Below are 19,523 nucleotides of genomic sequence, written 5' to 3'. Positions count from 1 at the left end.
TTCTGCTCTCTGCCAAGCTTAAATTTCAGATAAGCAGAAGGGTCTTTTGCCCCATGCATCACCAAAGAAAAGTGGCAGCAAAACTTTTATTCTTGAATTTTTCTCACTGCTTATCCATAAAGCAGAAAACACATCTTGATATTCATGTCACTGGTGGGGTATTCCAGCTGATTAACCTTAGGAAATAACTGAATAACTGTGAAAAATGTAAATACTGTTTTGAGAGACTTGGTTTTAACCTACAGCACCATCTCAAGGTTCAACTGACAATGTAAAAGCAAAATTCCAATAAACGATAGAACATTTTCATTTTCAGTTGGGAAACAGAAGTACACTTATGTAACTTTTTCAGTCTAAAAGAGAAACAGTGTTAGAACAAAACGCAAACTCCTAACCAAATTAAGAATGTCATGAAAATATATGTAGTAGCCCATCCACAGTTCTTCCGAACAAAATTAAACAAGCCCAACCGTGTAACAAAGACAATTTTCCTAATTAATTGAACTTGCCATCGTTTGAAACAAAACAGCAACGTGACTGCAGAGTGGGGAAGAAGCAGCTTTTCTTACCGACGGAGCAGTCGGGGCCCATCCAGTTGGGGTCGCAGGTGCACAGGCCGGTGTCGGGCAGGTAGGAGCCGTGCCCGCTGCACTGCTCGGGGCACTGCGCTCTGGGCAGCTCGCAGCTCGCTCCTCCCCAGCCCGGGCTGCACAGGCACTCCCCGTTCACACACACCCCGTGGTTGGAGCACGTCGGGTCCAGGCAGTCCACTGCAGGAGGAAACAAAAACCGACTGCACAAGGGGCGCTTCGCACCCGGCCGTGTTTGGAAAACGCGCTCTGGAAGGTCTGGAGCAATGGGGTAAATAGAGGAGTTGTCCAAGTCATATTAATACCTGGTCTGAGAATGAGAAAGTGAAGTAATTTGTGTTTTACATTACATAAATCAAGCAGGGTTTGACTGTGCAATGACAGTTTACTGCAGGGATGCTGTGGTGGAGAAACATGAAGACTTAAAAATAGCACTTCAATATATATATCTATAGCCAGAGTTCCACACATAAACCTGGAGACATTTCTTCTGAAACACATTGAAGCTCCAATGACTCATGTACTGTATTTCAAGTATGAAATAAGTTAATAATTTGCAGTTTTAAAGAATTTTTTTATTTGGAGTATCTTTATAAAAGCTTCTATTATTATTACTAAAATGTTAGAACATTGTTTGAACATTAGGACACCCACTTCAAGTACACAGAAGTCAGAATGTCAGTGGCTTTCAGCATCATTTAGACTCTTAATCATTAAGGCACTTATGAATGTTTGATCCATAGCCCATTAGTAGCTGAGCTGTGAAACTGAGAGCCCTGGTTACTTCAACACATATTCTAAACCAGCAGATTGTTTCTCTAAAAGAAGCAAAACCAGATACAGATATGGATTTCAACCCAGAAACAACAGTGAAAATAGTTACGATGAAAAATGATGCAATGGAATTTCAGCTACTATTTCAGTCCTATGAAGGAAAGTTACAAGCTGTCTTTCAAATGAACTTTATCAGTAACATTATGAGTTTGCAAATTTTTATCTCATATCATGAATCTGTATAACAATACTATGCTTTACTGCCAATACCCACATGGAGGCTTTACCAAGTGCCTTTTGCTGTGGAATTGAAGGTCAAGGTCAAATTCATGTCTTAAATAACTTGAATTCATCTCATGACTGGTATATATTAGCTCACAACAGCAGGACCAAGAATGATTTGCATTCTCTCTCACTGCTCCAGAAGATCTGAGTTTATAATGAAAGTGATTTATCTCTCATCTTTTCCAAACTGATCCTTCTAAATTAAGGCGGAGATATTTTCATTCCACTTGATGTGAACAGTACTTGATCTTTCAAATCTCAACTTTTCTGTAAACACAGAGCCTTGTCAAACTATTTTATTTAGTTGTAAAACATTTAAAGCAAGTATATAGATTAGATACAGGCAGAGGATTGAGACAAGTGCATTTAGAGATGAAATAAAATGAGTTATCAGAATACAGTGGTATAGAATTCAGAATACAGTAGTACAGGAATAAATTACTGTAAAATTTATTATAAGATTTTCATTTTAATGATGACTTTGGCTAAGTTTTTGGGTTTGATTTTTCTTCTTTTTGTTTAAGATTTAAAGCTGAGCTTACTGGACATGAAAATATTATAACGTAATTTCATTTTTATAGGTAAAGCAAGATTGGTTTGTGGTTCACCTCAAAGCTGATAAATTCATAAGCTGTTTTAAATTACACAGAATGTTTGTCCTGTATTGTAACTCCTTCTTTGTGCTTAGCCAAATTATAACCTGTTTGAACTTCACAATGCATCTTTTGTACAACTGCTGTTGAACTCAATGGACACAGAGCTCTGATAAAACATTCTGATTGAATAAAGAAGTTCACAAAAACCTAGGTCAATCTACTTTAAAGATGAAGGTTACTTCCCCCCTACATTTGGTCTGTTCTGGGTTTTTTTAGAATACATATTTTAACAGAAAATGTAGAAGGGTAATACGTGTATAACATTGTTATAGGACAGCTAACTTTAGGAGATAATGATAAGTCATAATGTACTCTCCTTGTCAGGAACGTATCATCTTCCTTCTCAAATGGAAGCACTAATGAAAGGAATGTGGAGCATATGAAAAACACCACCTTCTGCTATACAAATTAACTGTCCTCCCTCTATCCTGAATTACAGTGCTCATGCAGCTTTGATTTATTTCTACAGATTGAGCTGATCAATGCCCTAAGCCCCCAATTTCCCTTGTTTTACAGGATAACACACTAAACACCTTTGTCCTTTGTTCTAGACAAATGTGCTTTACAGCTATTTTGTTCTACCATCTGGGCAAGTAGCAGCTTCCAAAGTTTAAACTGAGGAGAGTTTTTACTCTGAGCTCCAATCTTGTTCTATTTTAATACATGCTCAGAGTTATCATCTCGGGCCAGATCCTTGCTGTTGAAATTAGCATAATGTGATTACCTGCAATAGAACTGCACCAACTCGTGTTGCAGAGGTTCTGCCCTGAGGTGTAGCAGGGTTTACAATGCTATTTAATCAGGATTTATACACAGACCATCTTTTGTGTTTAAACAAAGGAGAATGCACCTTAGCAAGTATGTTAGGCTTGAAACTCACAGCCCCCTGGCAGCTCAGATCATTAGAGCTCATTTAGTATTGGGCCCTCTGTAGATTTGACAAAAAAGGGTACTGAAAGCAATTTATATCCTTAAGGACAAAAAGGAGGTCAAGGAGTTTTTGGAACAATATGTACCATGAAGTCCCCAAAGAGCCATGAATTACACTTACGAAGTTAAATGTCATTGAAAAATGACTCAACCAGGAAAGTGACAAGAAAACCACCCTTAACTTAACCTAATTTGGCAATTTCACTTGTGTCCCCCCAAAGTAGGCTGAATGAAGCCTGACAAATACCCCACTTCATCTTCTGTGCAAATTTGTTAATAGAAAAACAGTGTTTATGCTGCAAAAATTGTGCATCAAAAATATTGATTTTGGTGTCACTTTCATTTCAGGTAAATTGTTTGAACAATATAACCATGATGAATATCAGAAATAAAAAGCTATTGGGAAGAAAAAAAAATTGCTGACCCACTTATTCTAATTCAATATCCTAGTTGGAAAATGGCAAATGAATCAACCTTTGCCATTCCTTTTGGAAGTTCAAATCAATAGAGGAGATTTCATATATTACATAGAGATACAGAAATATTATATCTATCATTCTACCATTAAAAGTGTAAAATTTCTATTCCTGCAAAAACCTTAACTAAGACTAGATGATTAATTAGGCAGACACCACTTCATAGTGTACCCTTTCTCCCACAGCTCTCAAACTAATGTGAGAAATATACAAAAGAAATGGAATTTTAGAGTAGAAACATTGTGGTTGATTTTTATTTATTTGCAAATTAATTCATTGACTTATTTATTGCCCAATCATACATGCAAAAGGTTGCTTTAACCTTTCTTGTCATGTTATTGGCCCCTTCCAAGTTTGCAATCAATACCTCCTGCCTTTGTAATCCATTTATCTTTTTAGGAAGAAATGTATCCTTCCAAACACAGTGTTGATTAAATAATGTATATCCTTTCACCTCACATAGCCATCCACCTCCCCAAAAGCTCTGTTGACTGACTGTTTTGTTGTGTTCCCAATTTTGGCTGGAGTTAACCCAATACATTTGCAAAAAGGCCTGCACTGGCTTTTTCTAGAAACGTCTCTGGAGCTGCTGATGTCTCTGCTTCACCATTCCAAACATTCACCTGAGGATAAAGATGGATTAAGCACTACAGGAGCCTGCTTCTCTTACAGGAGTTTGGGGATCCAAGGTAGATAGATCCATGGGGATCCATGGCCCAGACACACCACAGCCATTCTAGAGAACTGAAAGCAGAGAGAGAATTCCATGCAAGCACCTGGAGATTACAATCAAAGTGAGGGAGGAATGGTTTGCAAGGTAAAATTTCCTGCATTATAAGAAACCAAGATCATTTCAGGCTGTCTACCATAATCTTTTTAATAACACAAGCATTTATAACAACAGAAAATATGATGAAATGTATCAAACTTAATGAGATCAAGCAAACAATTGCAGCAAGTACCAGAAAGAGAAGTCCTGCAGTCCTGGGGAATAGATTGGGTGCTGTAGAGCAAGTTAAAGACAGTCTTTTTCATCTTGGATTTTCATGAGAACGAAAGTTAAAGCAAGGCATTTCAGATAATTTTTGAGTATCTCCTACTATCACACACTCAGGGTGAACTGAGAACTATTAAATCTAAGGGGAAAAAAAAGATATTACAACATTTTCTGGATATAGTTTAAAACATAATCTATTTAAAACAATGCAAAAACTCTTGGCTTCAACTGAATTCTAGAGAAAAGCTCTAACAACCTGTGCGGAAGGAGGATTTAGTGGAAGAAGGTGACAGGAATGAACTGAACAAACAATTGCAGTCCCACCATCAAGGATCCTTGGTTTCTTTGTTTTCTTCCTTTTACCACAAATTCACTCAGACTAATGCCGAATCTTGTCCTAAAGGTCATGACTGTGGTCCTGAGAATAAAAGCCTTTAAAAATAAAAATGGTTTGTTTATCTACAGTTTCCTTCCCTTTCTTTTCTGATGGAAGAGAGAGCTGTTTACTACAGGGTGAGATGAAAATTGATACACACAGTATCAATACAGATTTGCAACCCATTCACAATAATCCAGAGAGACTCCTCAGTCCTCATAGCATGACAGCCCAGCCCTATCACTTCAGTACTCAAGCTGCCTCTTTCTTTGGAGGATTAATAAACTCTGGAGCACAATAATATATTTAAAAAAAAAAAAAAAAAAGCAGTCAAATTTACATTGTGCATTCCAACAGGAAACTCTGTGAATACAACCATTATTGACCTTAATCTATGAGCACATTTTGCATAGGTTATTTAAAAAAAATTCATTCTACATACTCAAGGAATTGGACACTTTCAATCTGAATAGCTTTTCTGCATTTCAAGGACAGTTATTGCACTTGTGTGCCATCTACCTTTCCTTAATCCCATATGATTGCAGCCACAGGAGTAATTTGACCCACATTAAGTCTGTAAGTAACATGGATATCCAAGTCTTTCAAATATTTTTCATCAGTTTCTGCATTAATAGTGATTGATATTGTGCTTTGTGTGAAGTTGAAGCTATGCAATTTTGTTGACCATTCCTCTGCATTTCACATTTAAATTGATTGGTAAACATAATCTGCAATAAAAGATTTTTCTTTGCTCTTCAACAAAGGAATTATTCAGGTTTACTTGTGGCAGACACTCTTAATACTGCAAAGCAACGTATACAGAAGGCCTGAAGTTTTGTCTGAATTCTGATAGATCAGTAAATTTGTGGTGGACTAAATTTTTACCCTCTTTTACCTGCTACAGCAGTTTTATGCTTAGATTTTTATTCCATTCTTTCCTTTTTTCCTTAAAAAAAAGAGCCATTAAATAACTCCCAAACCCAGAAAACAAACTAACAACAGAAAAAACAAATATCCTACCTTCCTCACAGTTTTCTCCTTTATAGCCCACAGAACAGACACAGTTCCCTTCGATGCAGGAGCCATGACCTCCACATGAGGGGTCAATGCACTGGCTGGTGGGCACGTCACATTCTGGACCTTTCCAGCCACTGTAGCACAAGCAGGTGCCTTTGGAGTACTGACCATTGCCACTGCACAGAACGGGGCAGGCAGCTGGAATGAAAATGGAATGAAAGAAAAACCACACACAGGGTCATGCATGTAGTCATGTAAAAGTGCACTAAAAATCCACTATCAAACACACTCAAATATATTCAGTTACTAGGAAAAAAAAATCTGATAGAATTTGTAGTGGTTTATTTCTTAATTTCCCAAACAAATAATTTGATTGCTATTTAATAAAGCACATATGTGTTGGGCATTCTGAGAATACAACTCCTATTCTTTGATAATGTCTGGGATAACTAATGAGGTAATGTGAACATATTTGAGTTTGACATTACTCTGTTTCTCTAGGTAACATCCAATTTTCATAGATAGAACACAACACATTCAGTCCCCACAACTTATTATATGGTATCTTTCTTCTACCATAACACTTCTTTAATGTAAAGTCCCCAAACTTCTTTAGACCCTTTGGTTTTCGGTGTGAGAATCTTGAACACAAGAATGACACAGGCTTTCAGCTACTACAAATGCACCTTGCCACCACTAACCCTGCTGAGCCTTGTTTCCCTGGATCCCAGGGACAGCTTTTATCCTGTGTGTACTGGCAAGAAAGCACCATTACCCTTACCCCTCACTACAGTGTTATTAAGGGGTAAGACATTCTGAGCAAATATTCATTTATGCAAATGAAGTGAAGCTATGAATAATAAAAATTGTCATTAGGTCTTGGGTGCCAGGAATCAGATGTTGTACATATGCAGAGCAATGCAAAGCAAGAAGTGGTTGATTAAAACCCAGGTGCATATAAATGTCTCACTAAGTCATATTCACTCCCATGTGCTCATGTCTCCCTTGGGAACATGGCAATCTGTGAACTTCTGTGCCTGTCAAAGACTGGGTGTGTGGTCACTAGCCAGAAAAATGGAAAAAATAACAGAGAAATAACAGAAAATAGGAGTAATGAAGTGAGTCTTTAAGAAAAGCTCAGAGCACTTTTGTGCTCTTCTCTCTGATGCAGTTTGATAAAGACAGAAAAGTATTTCCTTGTCTTTTCCTTCTTCAAAGTAATTAGAAATGAACACCCAGTGTTACAGTGCCAAAAATATACTCAAAAGCTACTATTAATCATTAAAAGGTCCTAATGTCTTCTTGGCTTCTATTATCCCTTTAACCCCAATGATCAAGAAGAACCCAAGTAATTGATTTCCTACAAAGAAATGTGCAATGGTCCAGTTATTCAACTTCTCCATTGTTCAGCTCAGCAACCCTTATTAATCTTAGCTGTCCCATTGATCTGCTATAAAAACACATTTCAGGACAGACTTTTTTGTGAATTTTCTTATTTGATAGGTGAAAAAATTGATCAGAAAAAATAAAATTCAGGTTTCTAACCTGAAATGTCAGCTAAAATTTAGAGTGCTGAGAATTATTTCAATTAAAATTACAGATTAATGGCTGCATGTCATATAATGTGTATAACATTTTTTGGCCTATTCTTCCTTTTACAGTAGAACAGTATCAAAGTCAGTATGCTGAAGTTTGGGGTTTGCTACTGCTCCTATGTCTTAGATCCATATTATCCATCCTTTGGTAGCAAGAGGATTCATTCTATTGCATTCCTGGTTCCTCTTACTACAAGTTTTGTCCAGTTGTTTTCTTATGCACTGCAAAAATGAACAGAAATTTGAATAAAATATAATTTCCATCAGCAGCTGTATGTGTAGCAGAAGGGATTACAACTGACCTCACCCCTGTTAATTACCAGAGAAGAAGGACAGCCTTGCTCTTAATGTGACTAATAAAGGTAAGTGTGCTAAGAAGGGTGGCTGCTGGTCAGAGAGAGCCTGGGGGAAGAGGAACCCTGAGGAATAAGGAAACGAGGGGCTGCTGCAGGAGGTTTGCTGTGAGTTAAGGCTGGCTCTGATGGAGTTGGAGCCTGCTGCTGGAGCCTGCAGCCACAGTCAAGCCTCTGTAGCCAGAGGCAACAAGGAAATTCTTGCAGCCATATTCCAGCAGAAATAGAGTCAGGATGGCTAAACTGTAAAGAAGAATAAACTGTGACCTTTTCATGTTGTTCAATGAGAGTCTGTGTCTTGCCTTATTTCTACCCCTAATGAGAGGTCTGCTGCAACAAGCAACATTTCCATCTCAGGTGTGATATATGTTCACAAGTGCTTTACTGAGTTCAGTGAAAAAGTTGATGCTAAATTTCTGCTGGTTTCTGAGCTAAGTTTACTAAGCTAGCTGTATTGAAATACCACACAGACAAATGGTCCCCACACTGCACTCCAGGACAGTCTATCTTACATCTTTTTGCACCTCAGCATCAAACACCTTTCCATGATGTACCACACACTGAACTAACAGCAACTTGAATGCTGTATGACTGTTCCTTCTGCTGCATGTTCCCCTGGGGAGCCTGGCTCAGCTCCCAGCACAGCCTTTTCCTGTGCAGGTGGGCAGCTCCTGCAAGTCACCAGGTGATTCTTAAAGAAAGGGATCAACCCAGCACCACTTCCACTTTTGGCTATGAAGATCTGGGGGCACAATTCCTTTGTCCATAAGTCTCAATTTCACTGCAATTTAAAGGCTTATTTTGGGCTGATACTGATACAGTTTCTCAGATCCGTATAAGAAAGGTAATAATTTCTGTCCTGCTCTCTTTGTACGGTATTGAGGATTTTGGCAAGTGATCAGAAGGCAGCCTGTCTTGAAGACCTGGTGTGACCATGAGTGTCGAGTTTCTTGGTGTCATCTTGCACACTCTGAAACTGTACAGACCCACTGTACTGTGGTCTTTTAATTGGAACTCACTTTAACACAAAAATCTCTCTCTAGGACAAGGCACCCCTCAGCTCCTTTATGTGGTGGTTAAGCCTGCAGTCCCTTTGGTGAAGTCCACCAGAGAAGGAAGTTAATACTGCTGGATGTAGATTCTCTCCATGTTTCCATGGCACTGCAGAGACTCAGAGATGTCCTCACTGATGGTTTCTCAGTGTGGATTCCCCAACTGCACTAGGACACACTTGATTCTGCCCACCCAACTCCTCACCACACTGTGATAAAGCTGCATGGAAAGAACAGGTCCTAGGAAGGCTAAATGAGTCTGTGGGCATTCAGCAGTTTATTTGGACAATCTAATAGGCAATAGGCAGTTTCTCCGGAGAAACCACATTTGTTCAAGTAGTTATAAAGACAAAAACTTAAAGCTGACTCACAAGCTGGATACAAGTGAGGAACAGTTCTTCTTGTTTTGTTGTTTTACAGATCAACATGTGAATCAACTCCTGAAAGTTCTGCAAACTTTTCCTTTAGAATGAAAACTCAAATAAAGTCAATAACTCTATTTAAACAGCACACTACCTTGAAAGAGGGACTGAGCAGAAACAACCCATTTTAAAAATGAATAAAAGAGAAAACCAAAACAACAAAGATATCCAAGCTACTCAACTATGACCAGTCTAGACCTAGCTAGAGGGGTTGGGACCTGCAATTCTGTGCTAGACACCTGCTGTAAGATCACTTCTCTGCTTGCTTTGTCCCTAAGTCTCATTAAGCAATGGGTAACTGCAGTCCAGCTAAAGGTGATGTGTATCTGCTATTTGGAACTTGTCTGTGGGGAAACCATTCTTAGCTCCTGCTTTTGACCTGGATCTGCGTGGTTCAGCTTCTGGGATTCCAGAGCCTGGCATTTCAGAAGAAAGGTTACTGGATGGTGCTTGGGCTGAAGAGCTCCCACAGCAGTGTTTTTAGTGCTCCCTGACTCTGCTATGGTGCTTCAGGAATTTAAGAAAAGCTGAAAGCCATGTCACAGCTTTTCATTCCTCTCTTCATGTTTCTATCAGGTCAAAAGTCTTGCTGTGCCTCATGGATCTGCTCAGTCCTTGTGCAGCTTGTCTGTAAGTTGAAAAGCAATCAGGGGTTTGCCAGGGCGGTCACAATGCCAGTGACACCAGAACTGACTTTGGACAAACAGGAGAATCTGTCACTTAACCTTAGGGATGGAGTGGATACAGTTAAGACTAAGACACTTGCAACTTAAAGCCACAGTTTAATCTACAACCCTCTGCTGGAGTTACTCTGCAAACTACAGGAATATCACTTTGAGAAGAAGAAAAATGACAGATTCTGGGAGAGATTTTGGCATTTTCAAGACTGCCATGTCACTAAGATCGCAGGAGAAACATGTAAGCAAGAGTGCAAGAAGGTCTAGGTTATTACAAGAAGCTGGCTTGTCATTGCAGTAATGAAAAGCTCTTCATGACTGTTTTTGCTACAGGTTTATAGTCTGTTGTGTGTGAGGAAGAGAGAGAATCAAGTTGCTTTTTTACAGAGAACAGGAGCAGGTTGCCTAAAAAGAGTTCTGCTATGCCTATTTCCTAGACCATATTGCTGCAGGATGAGACCCAAACCAGTCTACCCTCATTTTACAACCTGGCAGCTTCAGCTGATGTGCAAACTCCTCAATAATATTCTGTATTTCTTGTTATCTAGGACTGTTTGTGTTTCCCCATGGGAAGTGGGCAGCTCCTGGTCCAGGACAGAATTGATTGCCCAAAGTCTGTTGAAGCAATGTGAAGGAAGGTGGTTTATGTAATGGAACAACCAAGTTCCATCTCATTTCTGTGGAGAGATCAATTGCATATCTTACATCAGCACTGGCAAAAGGTGGACAGAGAGAGATCTTCAGGAGTAGCTATGGCAACACTCAGGCAACTTAGGCCCAAGGGTATACATCCTGAGTGAGGTCTGGATAAGCACAGCTATTAACCCTAAACTTTATTTGGTTATGAGATTATGCCCTTTACTTCTATTTGAACAAAATCAGACTAAATTTAACATGGGGCTCAGCTGATGAACAGACACTGCAGACCTCTGAGTCCTATGGGCTGCATGTATTTGAGACCATCGATGGAGCAGGAAAGACAAGCCAAAGATCCCTCTAAAAGTTCTCTCTCTAAAGGATATTTTGGAATAATGTTCATATTCCCTGATGCATGAGGAAAAGGTGATTTGGTAACAGCCTATTAGACACACATGAGGAGTGGAGATGGCCAGGGATGATGCCCAAAGGGTCTGGCATCAAAAGCCACTGTTTTGTCCAGTGACAACTCATGGTGTCCCAGCTGCAGTGACGGTGTCCCAGCTGCAGTCTGTGCACACACTCCTTGCTCCCCCCTTCCAGGGTCCACACACACATACTCACCAGAGCAGTTCTTCTAGAGCATGGCAAGAAACCAGCAAAGGATATCTGAGCAGACAAACTCTCCAGGCTGTTGAAGAACTTGGATTAGTTACACAGCTGCTGGCTTGAGAGGCTTTCCCCTGCTACTTGAAGCTCCAAACAGGATGTGAAGGCAGAGTTCTGGCTCGGTTTCTCTTGCTGTAGAGCAAACATTACCCTGGTGCAGAGAGGGTCTGTACCACTAGGATCTAGGCTGTCAGTTCTCTACTGCAGACTTTTTTCAGGTCCTCCTGGTATATTTCTCTTCAAAATTATTTGAGTCTCAGGGCACAACTGAAATATGCAGACTGGAAAGGATTTTGAATTTGCATCTACAGTGCCTCCCTGTCCTGGACCAGGTCAAAAAATAATGCCCTTATATTATTCTTATTTTGCAAGCAGCTCAGTTTTTCATTCAAATGTAAACTTTAAAACATGGCAGAGGAAGAATATTATTTTTGGTCCAATCTAATTTTTTAATGTGTGTATCACAGAATTTTGTGGTGAGATGCCCATAAGAAAACTGCACCAAGGGTTGGTATTTGGGTATGGGCCAGCAGGGTTGTATCCATAATGTTTGCAAGCCCCAGTCTTGCATAAAAACCACATTTTTCTTACCACAAGCTGGTGTGCAAAAAAGATGAGTTTGACTGCTTGTTCACCATGTAAATAGTATGGAAATTCAGGACTAAGTGTTCAAGTATGACATTAAGACTGAACTAAAAGAGCACTTGGACATTACCTACAGTGCCTGAGTACTGCTGACTATTCCATCAAATGGTTTTAGCAAGATTAATTGACAAGTTAAAAGTCATGGAAGAACATTCTGTGATTGATCATAGAATTTCAACAAATTCATGGAGTGAAAATCTGCAAAGGCTACTGAACACAAAGAGGCTTTGTCTGTTGTAGAAAGTCCTAGCCCACACTACCTCTGGAACCAGAAGAATTTAATGGAGAAGCAACAAAGACAAGCAAAACTTTTACTCTTCCTCAGCTATCTGCTGTATGTCACCATCACAGCTGAAATCCTGGGTGAAATGGAATTTTGGTCTCAGCCATTACAGCTTTACTTCCCACTAAACAAATAAACACATTCAGACAAAAAGCATTCTGAAGAGACATTATTTGTACTCCTATGTGAGACATTTTCAGCCCTTGTTGAACTGTACAGAATTTTGCCATGCCTAAGAAAAATATTTTTATCTGTAGGTGCTCCTAGATAGGAGCTAGGAGGAGGAAGTAAATTTCAGTCACAAAAATTCACTGAACTGATTTGGGTAGTCTTGCTATGCTCTTTGGACATGAATTGCACAAATTCCTTGTTATATAAAGGAGTGGATAATGCAAGCACACCTGCATAATGAAACTGAAGTTGTTCTTTTTTTCACTGACCACCAGGAATTCAATTGAAGACAGATGTAGGTCACACTTGTTAGCACTGAGCCCTACCAGGGACCCTTCTGGGTGCAGTTGCTCTAGGGGATAATTAATTCAGACTGTAATACCTCACACTTGGACTTCCTTTTAGCAGAGATTAGGCTGCCACTGCTGAGAGATTATGATTTTGCCAACATATAAAGATGGATTCCAGTTTTTGACAGTCTAATCTGAAGCCTATAAATGCACTCCAGGTCAGCTCCGAACTGGAGCAGAAATAGAGGAAAGAGCCAAGACAAATGTTGTGTACAACCGCCTGGTTGCTAATGTGATAGATGAGAGCAGAGTCACACTGTACTGGCATTTTTCTCTTTTTGGTCTTTATGTTGGTGATGCATATGCAGCATTTAGACTGCACATATTAATTTCTCTTCAATGGACAAATTAGATTAATAAGTAAGCAGGTGAAGATGTGTTTTGCTGATGCAAGTGTTGAATCCTACAACTGTCAACCAAAGCCCCAAATAATTTTACATTCACTGCAAAAGCTACAATCAAATTCCTGTTCTCCTAAAATGAAGTTATACCTATTTATGAATGAACAATCTTAATCTAAATGGCCTAAAATCAACAAAATCACTATACCCAAAGGAATAAAAAGCATTTGCATTTTAGAATATTACCCAGTTATTAAAAAATTAATTGCTGTCAGCTTGATTCAAAATGTTGGCTCCAGATTTTACATTGATATTATAAACAAAAAAGTATTGAGACATTCCTTGTTTTATTATACATCCCATATTACACCAAATATTTGCCCTTAATTATCATATCCCTTGTTAGACCAAGTATTTGCCCACAGACATTTCTAAAAAGTCAGAAGACATATAAACCCACTTAGTTGTAGTCTGTAAATACAATGGTTTTGTTTGACAACACTTCCCTTCATATTTTCTGTTTAAACCTATTTCAATCAGTTGGCTGCACATTTCACTACTTGTCTGCAAACTTATTAGTTTTTACTGAAGTTCATTTGTGGATATGAAAATCTGAAATAACTTCTAAGATGACTTCATGGTTTATGTTGTTTCTTTTCTACTAGTTTGCACTAATTTTATACTACTTTTCTTGGGAGAAGCTGAACCACCCTAGCAAAATCATGCCCAAGTAAATCATGCTGGAATGGGAGACTGAATGACTTCAAGACTGTTTGCTCTCAGCTGCTCTTTGTGCCCCACAAACGTGCTATTTGCACAGTCAGGAAGAATGGTGTTTGACTAGTCTGGCTGCTCTTCAGAGATCACTAAATTCACTAACTCCCATCAGGCTGAAATGTTCTTAAAAACAGTGACAATTAGAAAAATCTACAAAGTCTTTTTTAGGTTGCTCTAGGAGCTCGTGCTCTTCCAAGCAGAAATCATCTAGAAATGCCCCCAGAAGCAGGAGAATGAACAACTGCGAAGAACTGTCACTGACATGAGGTGGTTCAGCAGTTACTCCATGCAATGCTTTGACTGCAGAACACAGAACTAATTTAAATGGTTTAACAGTAGTGCTGCTCTGCCCTGGCAGGCACCAGGTCAGCATCAAGAGGGAATGTCTCTCACAGCAGGCAAGCTCTGCTCTCCCTACTTCAGGTGCCCAACACCAGCCCCACCAAGCTCTGCCAAACTGCACATTAGCAAGCCAGGAGGAAACCCACAGAAGAATTTCCAGAAGGACAAAAAACCCATCAGGTGTGTCAAATCTCTGACATTCAGAAACCATTTGGGGAAAGCAGCACACGCTGACTTAAGCACTAAAGTATGGATGCTTTAATTAATCCGGGGTGAATTTAATTGCTTTAGTTAAGTGGAAATCGGGTTAAAAATGATGCAGAGCATGCTGGGGTGTGTTAAAAACATGACATATGAGCTGGATGAATCGATAAATTAAAACTGCACAGATGTTTTAATTAAACCCAGGAAACTTAACGAAGATCACTAGAGACTTTTAAGCCTATGATTAATTCAATTCATTTAAAATACCTGTAGAGATATGGGGATGCCTCCATTTTGGGAGTTCTCAATCGATAAGTACTTAAGCTGTTCTACAAAAAAAATGGGATGATTTTTATAGAAGTGACTGGACAGCATTAACTGCACAATTAATATTTACATTCTTCTGAACACTCAGCAAACTTTTGCTTTGGCTCAAATTTATCACAAGGGCCGTATTTTTTCTCATGCCTTCAGCGTGAGCCTATCAGTCAAAAAGAAAACACTTGCTGTTCCCTCCTCGACCATTGTACAAAGTATCTATTTCCATTAGATAATTGCTTAGGTTAACAACTGTTACAAAAAATCTATGTAAGAAATACAAATGTGTTTTCCCATATTAGCACCAATTTCCAGAAATGCAACAATTTTTTAAAACAGTCTCTTAGAGGTTGCTCAGTTGGTACAAGTAAACTTTGCTTGATTATTTAGCCCCTATGATATTTTCAGTAACAATAATATTGCAGTCCATAAAAATAAGGAAATCAAAATGAAGCCAATATCAAGTACCTCAGAACTATTTTAATGGTGGATTGAGAGGACTGAAGCCCCATTACTGCTTTTGTGAAGATGAGTTTGGACAATCTCACTAACCACCAACAAAGATCTCAGATGAAGATACTGTAGTGCTTCAGTGGAAGGGAAAGAGGCCACTGTTCTGTCTCCCTGGAGAAGTCACAGCTGCACATAAAAAATATAATTTCAAGTGGCATAAAACAAGCTACAATTTGGAGATGGAGAAAAAAGAGAACATTTGAGTGCACTGACACCTGATAAATCAGCTAGCTGTGCCAGGAGACAAATGTCCTGAGGACTTTGTTCTGTCATTACATTCTGGGTTCAGCTCTTGGTCAGCCTGGCTGTTTCTTTCTCCAGCATGGCAGAAGCTCTGTCACTGTCACTCCTGTGCTAAGGGAAGACTGCAGTTCCCCACACAGCACAGAAGGAGATTTGCAGCCAGTCCAGAAAGGTCCTGCCTCTCTGCTACCCTGTCAAAGAGCAACAAACTCAATCTCTTTTTCACATGCATCAATGCATTCAAGGAAATGGAAGTTCCCTTCCTCTGGTTCTGACTTATCACAGAAGAATGAGACTGATCACTTTGCCACTTATTTTATGCCTTCAAAAAGGAAGGAAAAAACCCAAACCAACCAAACTCTTTTTTCTGTGAGTAACACAGAATCAGAGCTGTGAAATTTCTGGTTTAGATATAAGCAGTGAAGTCGATACAAGAGCATGCAGAGAAACAAGTTTTACTTCCTACCAACAGATGGGAACCAACAGATGTTGAAATCAGCTACTGTCAGAGACAGGCATGTAGATATTCATTCCTATGTTTTGATAACTTCATCACTAGGAAAACTGTGGAGGAAGGCACAACTAAACTATTTCAGAGTTTTCAGGTGCTGTCTTACTGGAAAGAGTCAGTCAGAGGAGAGAGTCAAAGAGATGATGCTTCAAAAAAGCAGCAGAGATGATGCTCACAAAAAGGACAAACATCAAACACCAGAAATTCCCTTCCAAACATAAGTGTTGTGATCCATAACAGAAAAGCACTAACTGCACAAAGTCACTTATGCTTCTACAAAAAGAAACAAAAAAAAAGTGAAATATTTCTTCAAATATTTTTGCTAAGTTTTACACCATTTACACTGAATGCTGTAAAAAATTATTGCTCCTGTGGTAATGGCTTAGCTCTGGCTAAACAGCAGTGCAGTAGATGCAGGACTGCACCCACAGCCTGCAGCATTCAGGGTATTTAAAATGCAGGCTGGTTTGGTTTCATTTTAGTTACTGTTATTTGCCTTGTTAAATTTACCAGAAAAGTTAAATCATAACATGTTTAACTGCACAGTTCCACATTAGCTGCAGACATTTAAACATTTTTCTACGTTTGAATTAGAGAATTTTTTGTTTGTTTGAGAAAGTGAAGGGGGATGACAGTTAACTGAATTTAATCTTACTGAAGTAAGGCTAAATATAGAAAAACATCTAAATTACAGTTTTGAATCCAGATATAGTGTAGGTGTGAAAAAAGTCATGCATGGTGAAATCTGAAGCTATGATTCAGGGCTGTTTCTGCTATTTAGGGCTGGCAAATGTCTAAGGATGTCTGACAACAGCTGCATTTCTATAATGTGATTTACAATACTACTTAATCATAGTCACTTCAATGACATTTACCATCATCACAAGGACTCCAAGATGATCCCAACACAACTGCTAAGATGAACCCTTAGAACTTAACGAAATAAACACCAGTACAATTCCAGGGAGACAAAGCAAAGTAAAACCAAAATGTAGATTGCAACACAATTAGATAAACTAACCAATTAAGCACAAAAACAAATTACAAGGCATACAGCACAGCAAGCACAATTCAGCTCAGCAGAGCAGAGTGGGAGCAAAGAAATTCTTGGTCACCAATGGAAGCATTATGAAGGAAAAAAAGCTTTTTGGCTGGCCAGAACTAAGCTACACAGTGGTTTTTGCCCTGCATGTATTTATACGGATGTCCACTTCCTCGCTGTACCCAGAGCCTTTTGAAATATTCTACTTATTGGAACTCCATTGAAACAGAAGATATTTGTGTAAATAGATGTGTCTGTGCTGCACATATTTAAGAAGAGAAGAAAGAGAAGTAACTGATAACACAGCAACCTTCAAAGGCAGCTGTGAGAGATCAAATGAATGTACCCAGTTTTTATTAAGTATGAAAATATTACATAATGCTGTTGAAAAAAAATCTATTAATAAGATTTTACTGTGTTTCCATGTGCTTTTCACCTTGGACATCACAAAGCAAACTTTCTTATAATACTAAGCCAATAAAATTTGGTTCCAGTTCAGCTACAGTACTTACTACCTGTGGCTCCCATTTAGTCCCTGAGTCTCTCAGGTGGAGTAGTGAATGATCACACAAAAATACCTGAGTGTTTGCTGAAATCAGAGAATTCCTTACATGTTCACTTTTTACCTATCATGTTTTGTCCGTCACAGTGACTTCTGTCAATTATTTTCCTCTTCCTTCACTACTGAATTCCTCAGTATTCCCCATTATTTTTTTTCTTAATCCTTTTTAGCTTTGTCTGAAATTTTCTTCGGCAGAATAAATCTGCCTTCTTAGCTGCACCACCATCCTACAAGCTCTTTGGGAAAAGGAATCATACTAATTTCAAGTTCATAGGCTACAGCATGAACTCAGAAATAAATGAAAGGACAATGCAATTCATATGCACAAATGGGCCTATATGTTTATTGGTGGCTTAATACAGGAGACATGCTAATAAATTGCTACATGAGATGCAACTATTAGGTGTACTTAACAACATTAAATACATTTCTTTAAAAAATTTAGAACATTTTTGTTGCCCTGTAAAGGCCCAACCATAACAAAAAGAATGAAGGATGTACTTCTAAACAACGGGGGAATCACCACTTAAAATTATTCAGGACAAGATCTTTTGCAGATAAATTCTTTATAACCCTAAATTCAATGCTGGAATCAGCAGAAGCCAAAGAAACTTTAAAAACAATGTGAAATTAATATTTTGCATGTTGAAACCTATATTCTTAAAGTATGTTTCCTCAAGTATTCCCAATGCTACAAGCAGCTCCTGGGTGCTATTTCAACTTTGCAAATATTGTCTTACAAAGAAAGCCGAGGGTATGAGCAGCAGTTCCAGCCTGGTGCAGGAAAGGGAGCAATCTGAGCACTGCTAATCCTCCTGTTCAATCTACACCCTACTGGAGGGATGGGTACACATTCCTAGGCAGCAGTGAAATGTTATGATGTTAAATGCCTTGTATTGTAAGAGAAATTTAACAAGGCATCTGTTGTAGAATTCCAGAGCCCAGCCCTTCCAGCTCCCTGCTCTTACTTCCAGTCTCCAGGAGGATCCACGAGGATTGATGAGGGAAGCTCAGAGCAGACACGATGGCTCCTCTTGCCCCAAGCCCCTCCTGGAGCCATGGCCACTAACAATCTGAAAGAATTCAGCCTGTGACCCCTGCAGCCCTTGGCTCCTCTTTAAATTGCCAATTAGAAAGAGTTGCAGTGGTGGATTTTGTGTTGGCTCTCCTGTCTACCTGACACTGGATCAAAGCTCCTATCTCATGTCATGCAGGCCAGCTAGAAGCTGATAGACAGCAAAGGCTGTCATTCATTGTCAAAATCGGTTGCATGTCTATTTATTTATTCTGTAATTAATTTTAGGCACAGTTAATGGCACAAGCTCCTTTTTAGAGTGAAATGCAGTTCTGTAAAACCAGGAAAAACAAGGGCAGGCAGGCAATCATTGCCTTGTACATAAAAATCTGGAAGGTAACTGAGGACATGACCAGTTTGCAAGAAATGAAAATAGCCTGCTAATAAAATATGAGACTGGGAAAAACAAGAAGAAAATTTATAACAAAGGCATTTTAAGGTACTGAGTCAGAGAGGTGGGAACTGCTGAAGGGGAACACTGCCAAAGACAGCCTTGTCTGTTCAAGTATCAAAATGATGCTTCCACCCACTGTGAGAGAAGATTTGAGTGACAAGCCAGGGCTGTGCTGCTGCTGCAGCATGCACAGAAGTTGGCACACATACACACATAAATACACAAACCCCAAAAACAAACCCACCCA

At 39.1% G+C, this 19,523-nt stretch overlaps 1 protein-coding gene across 1 annotated transcript in view; it reads right to left on the bottom strand.

Annotated features, from left to right (window-relative positions):
- Window positions 1–19,523, bottom strand: part of TENM2 (teneurin transmembrane protein 2) — a 616,146-nt gene that overhangs the window by 77,794 nt on the left and 518,829 nt on the right. The window contains exons 14-15 of the mRNA XM_021528631.3: window positions 6,105–6,299; window positions 570–770 (exon numbers count right to left, since the gene is read on the bottom strand). Coding sequence (XP_021384306.1) covers window positions 570–770; window positions 6,105–6,299 — 396 coding nt within the window. The remainder of the gene's footprint in view (window positions 1–569; window positions 771–6,104; window positions 6,300–19,523) is intronic.

The sequence above is a fragment of the Lonchura striata genome, chromosome 15 (assembly GCF_046129695.1).
Source record: "Lonchura striata isolate bLonStr1 chromosome 15, bLonStr1.mat, whole genome shotgun sequence".
NCBI classification, from domain to species: Eukaryota; Metazoa; Chordata; class Aves; order Passeriformes; family Estrildidae; genus Lonchura; species Lonchura striata.
The sequence above is the reverse complement of the archived record's forward strand: the minus strand, read 5'-3'. Positions and strand labels throughout refer to the sequence as shown.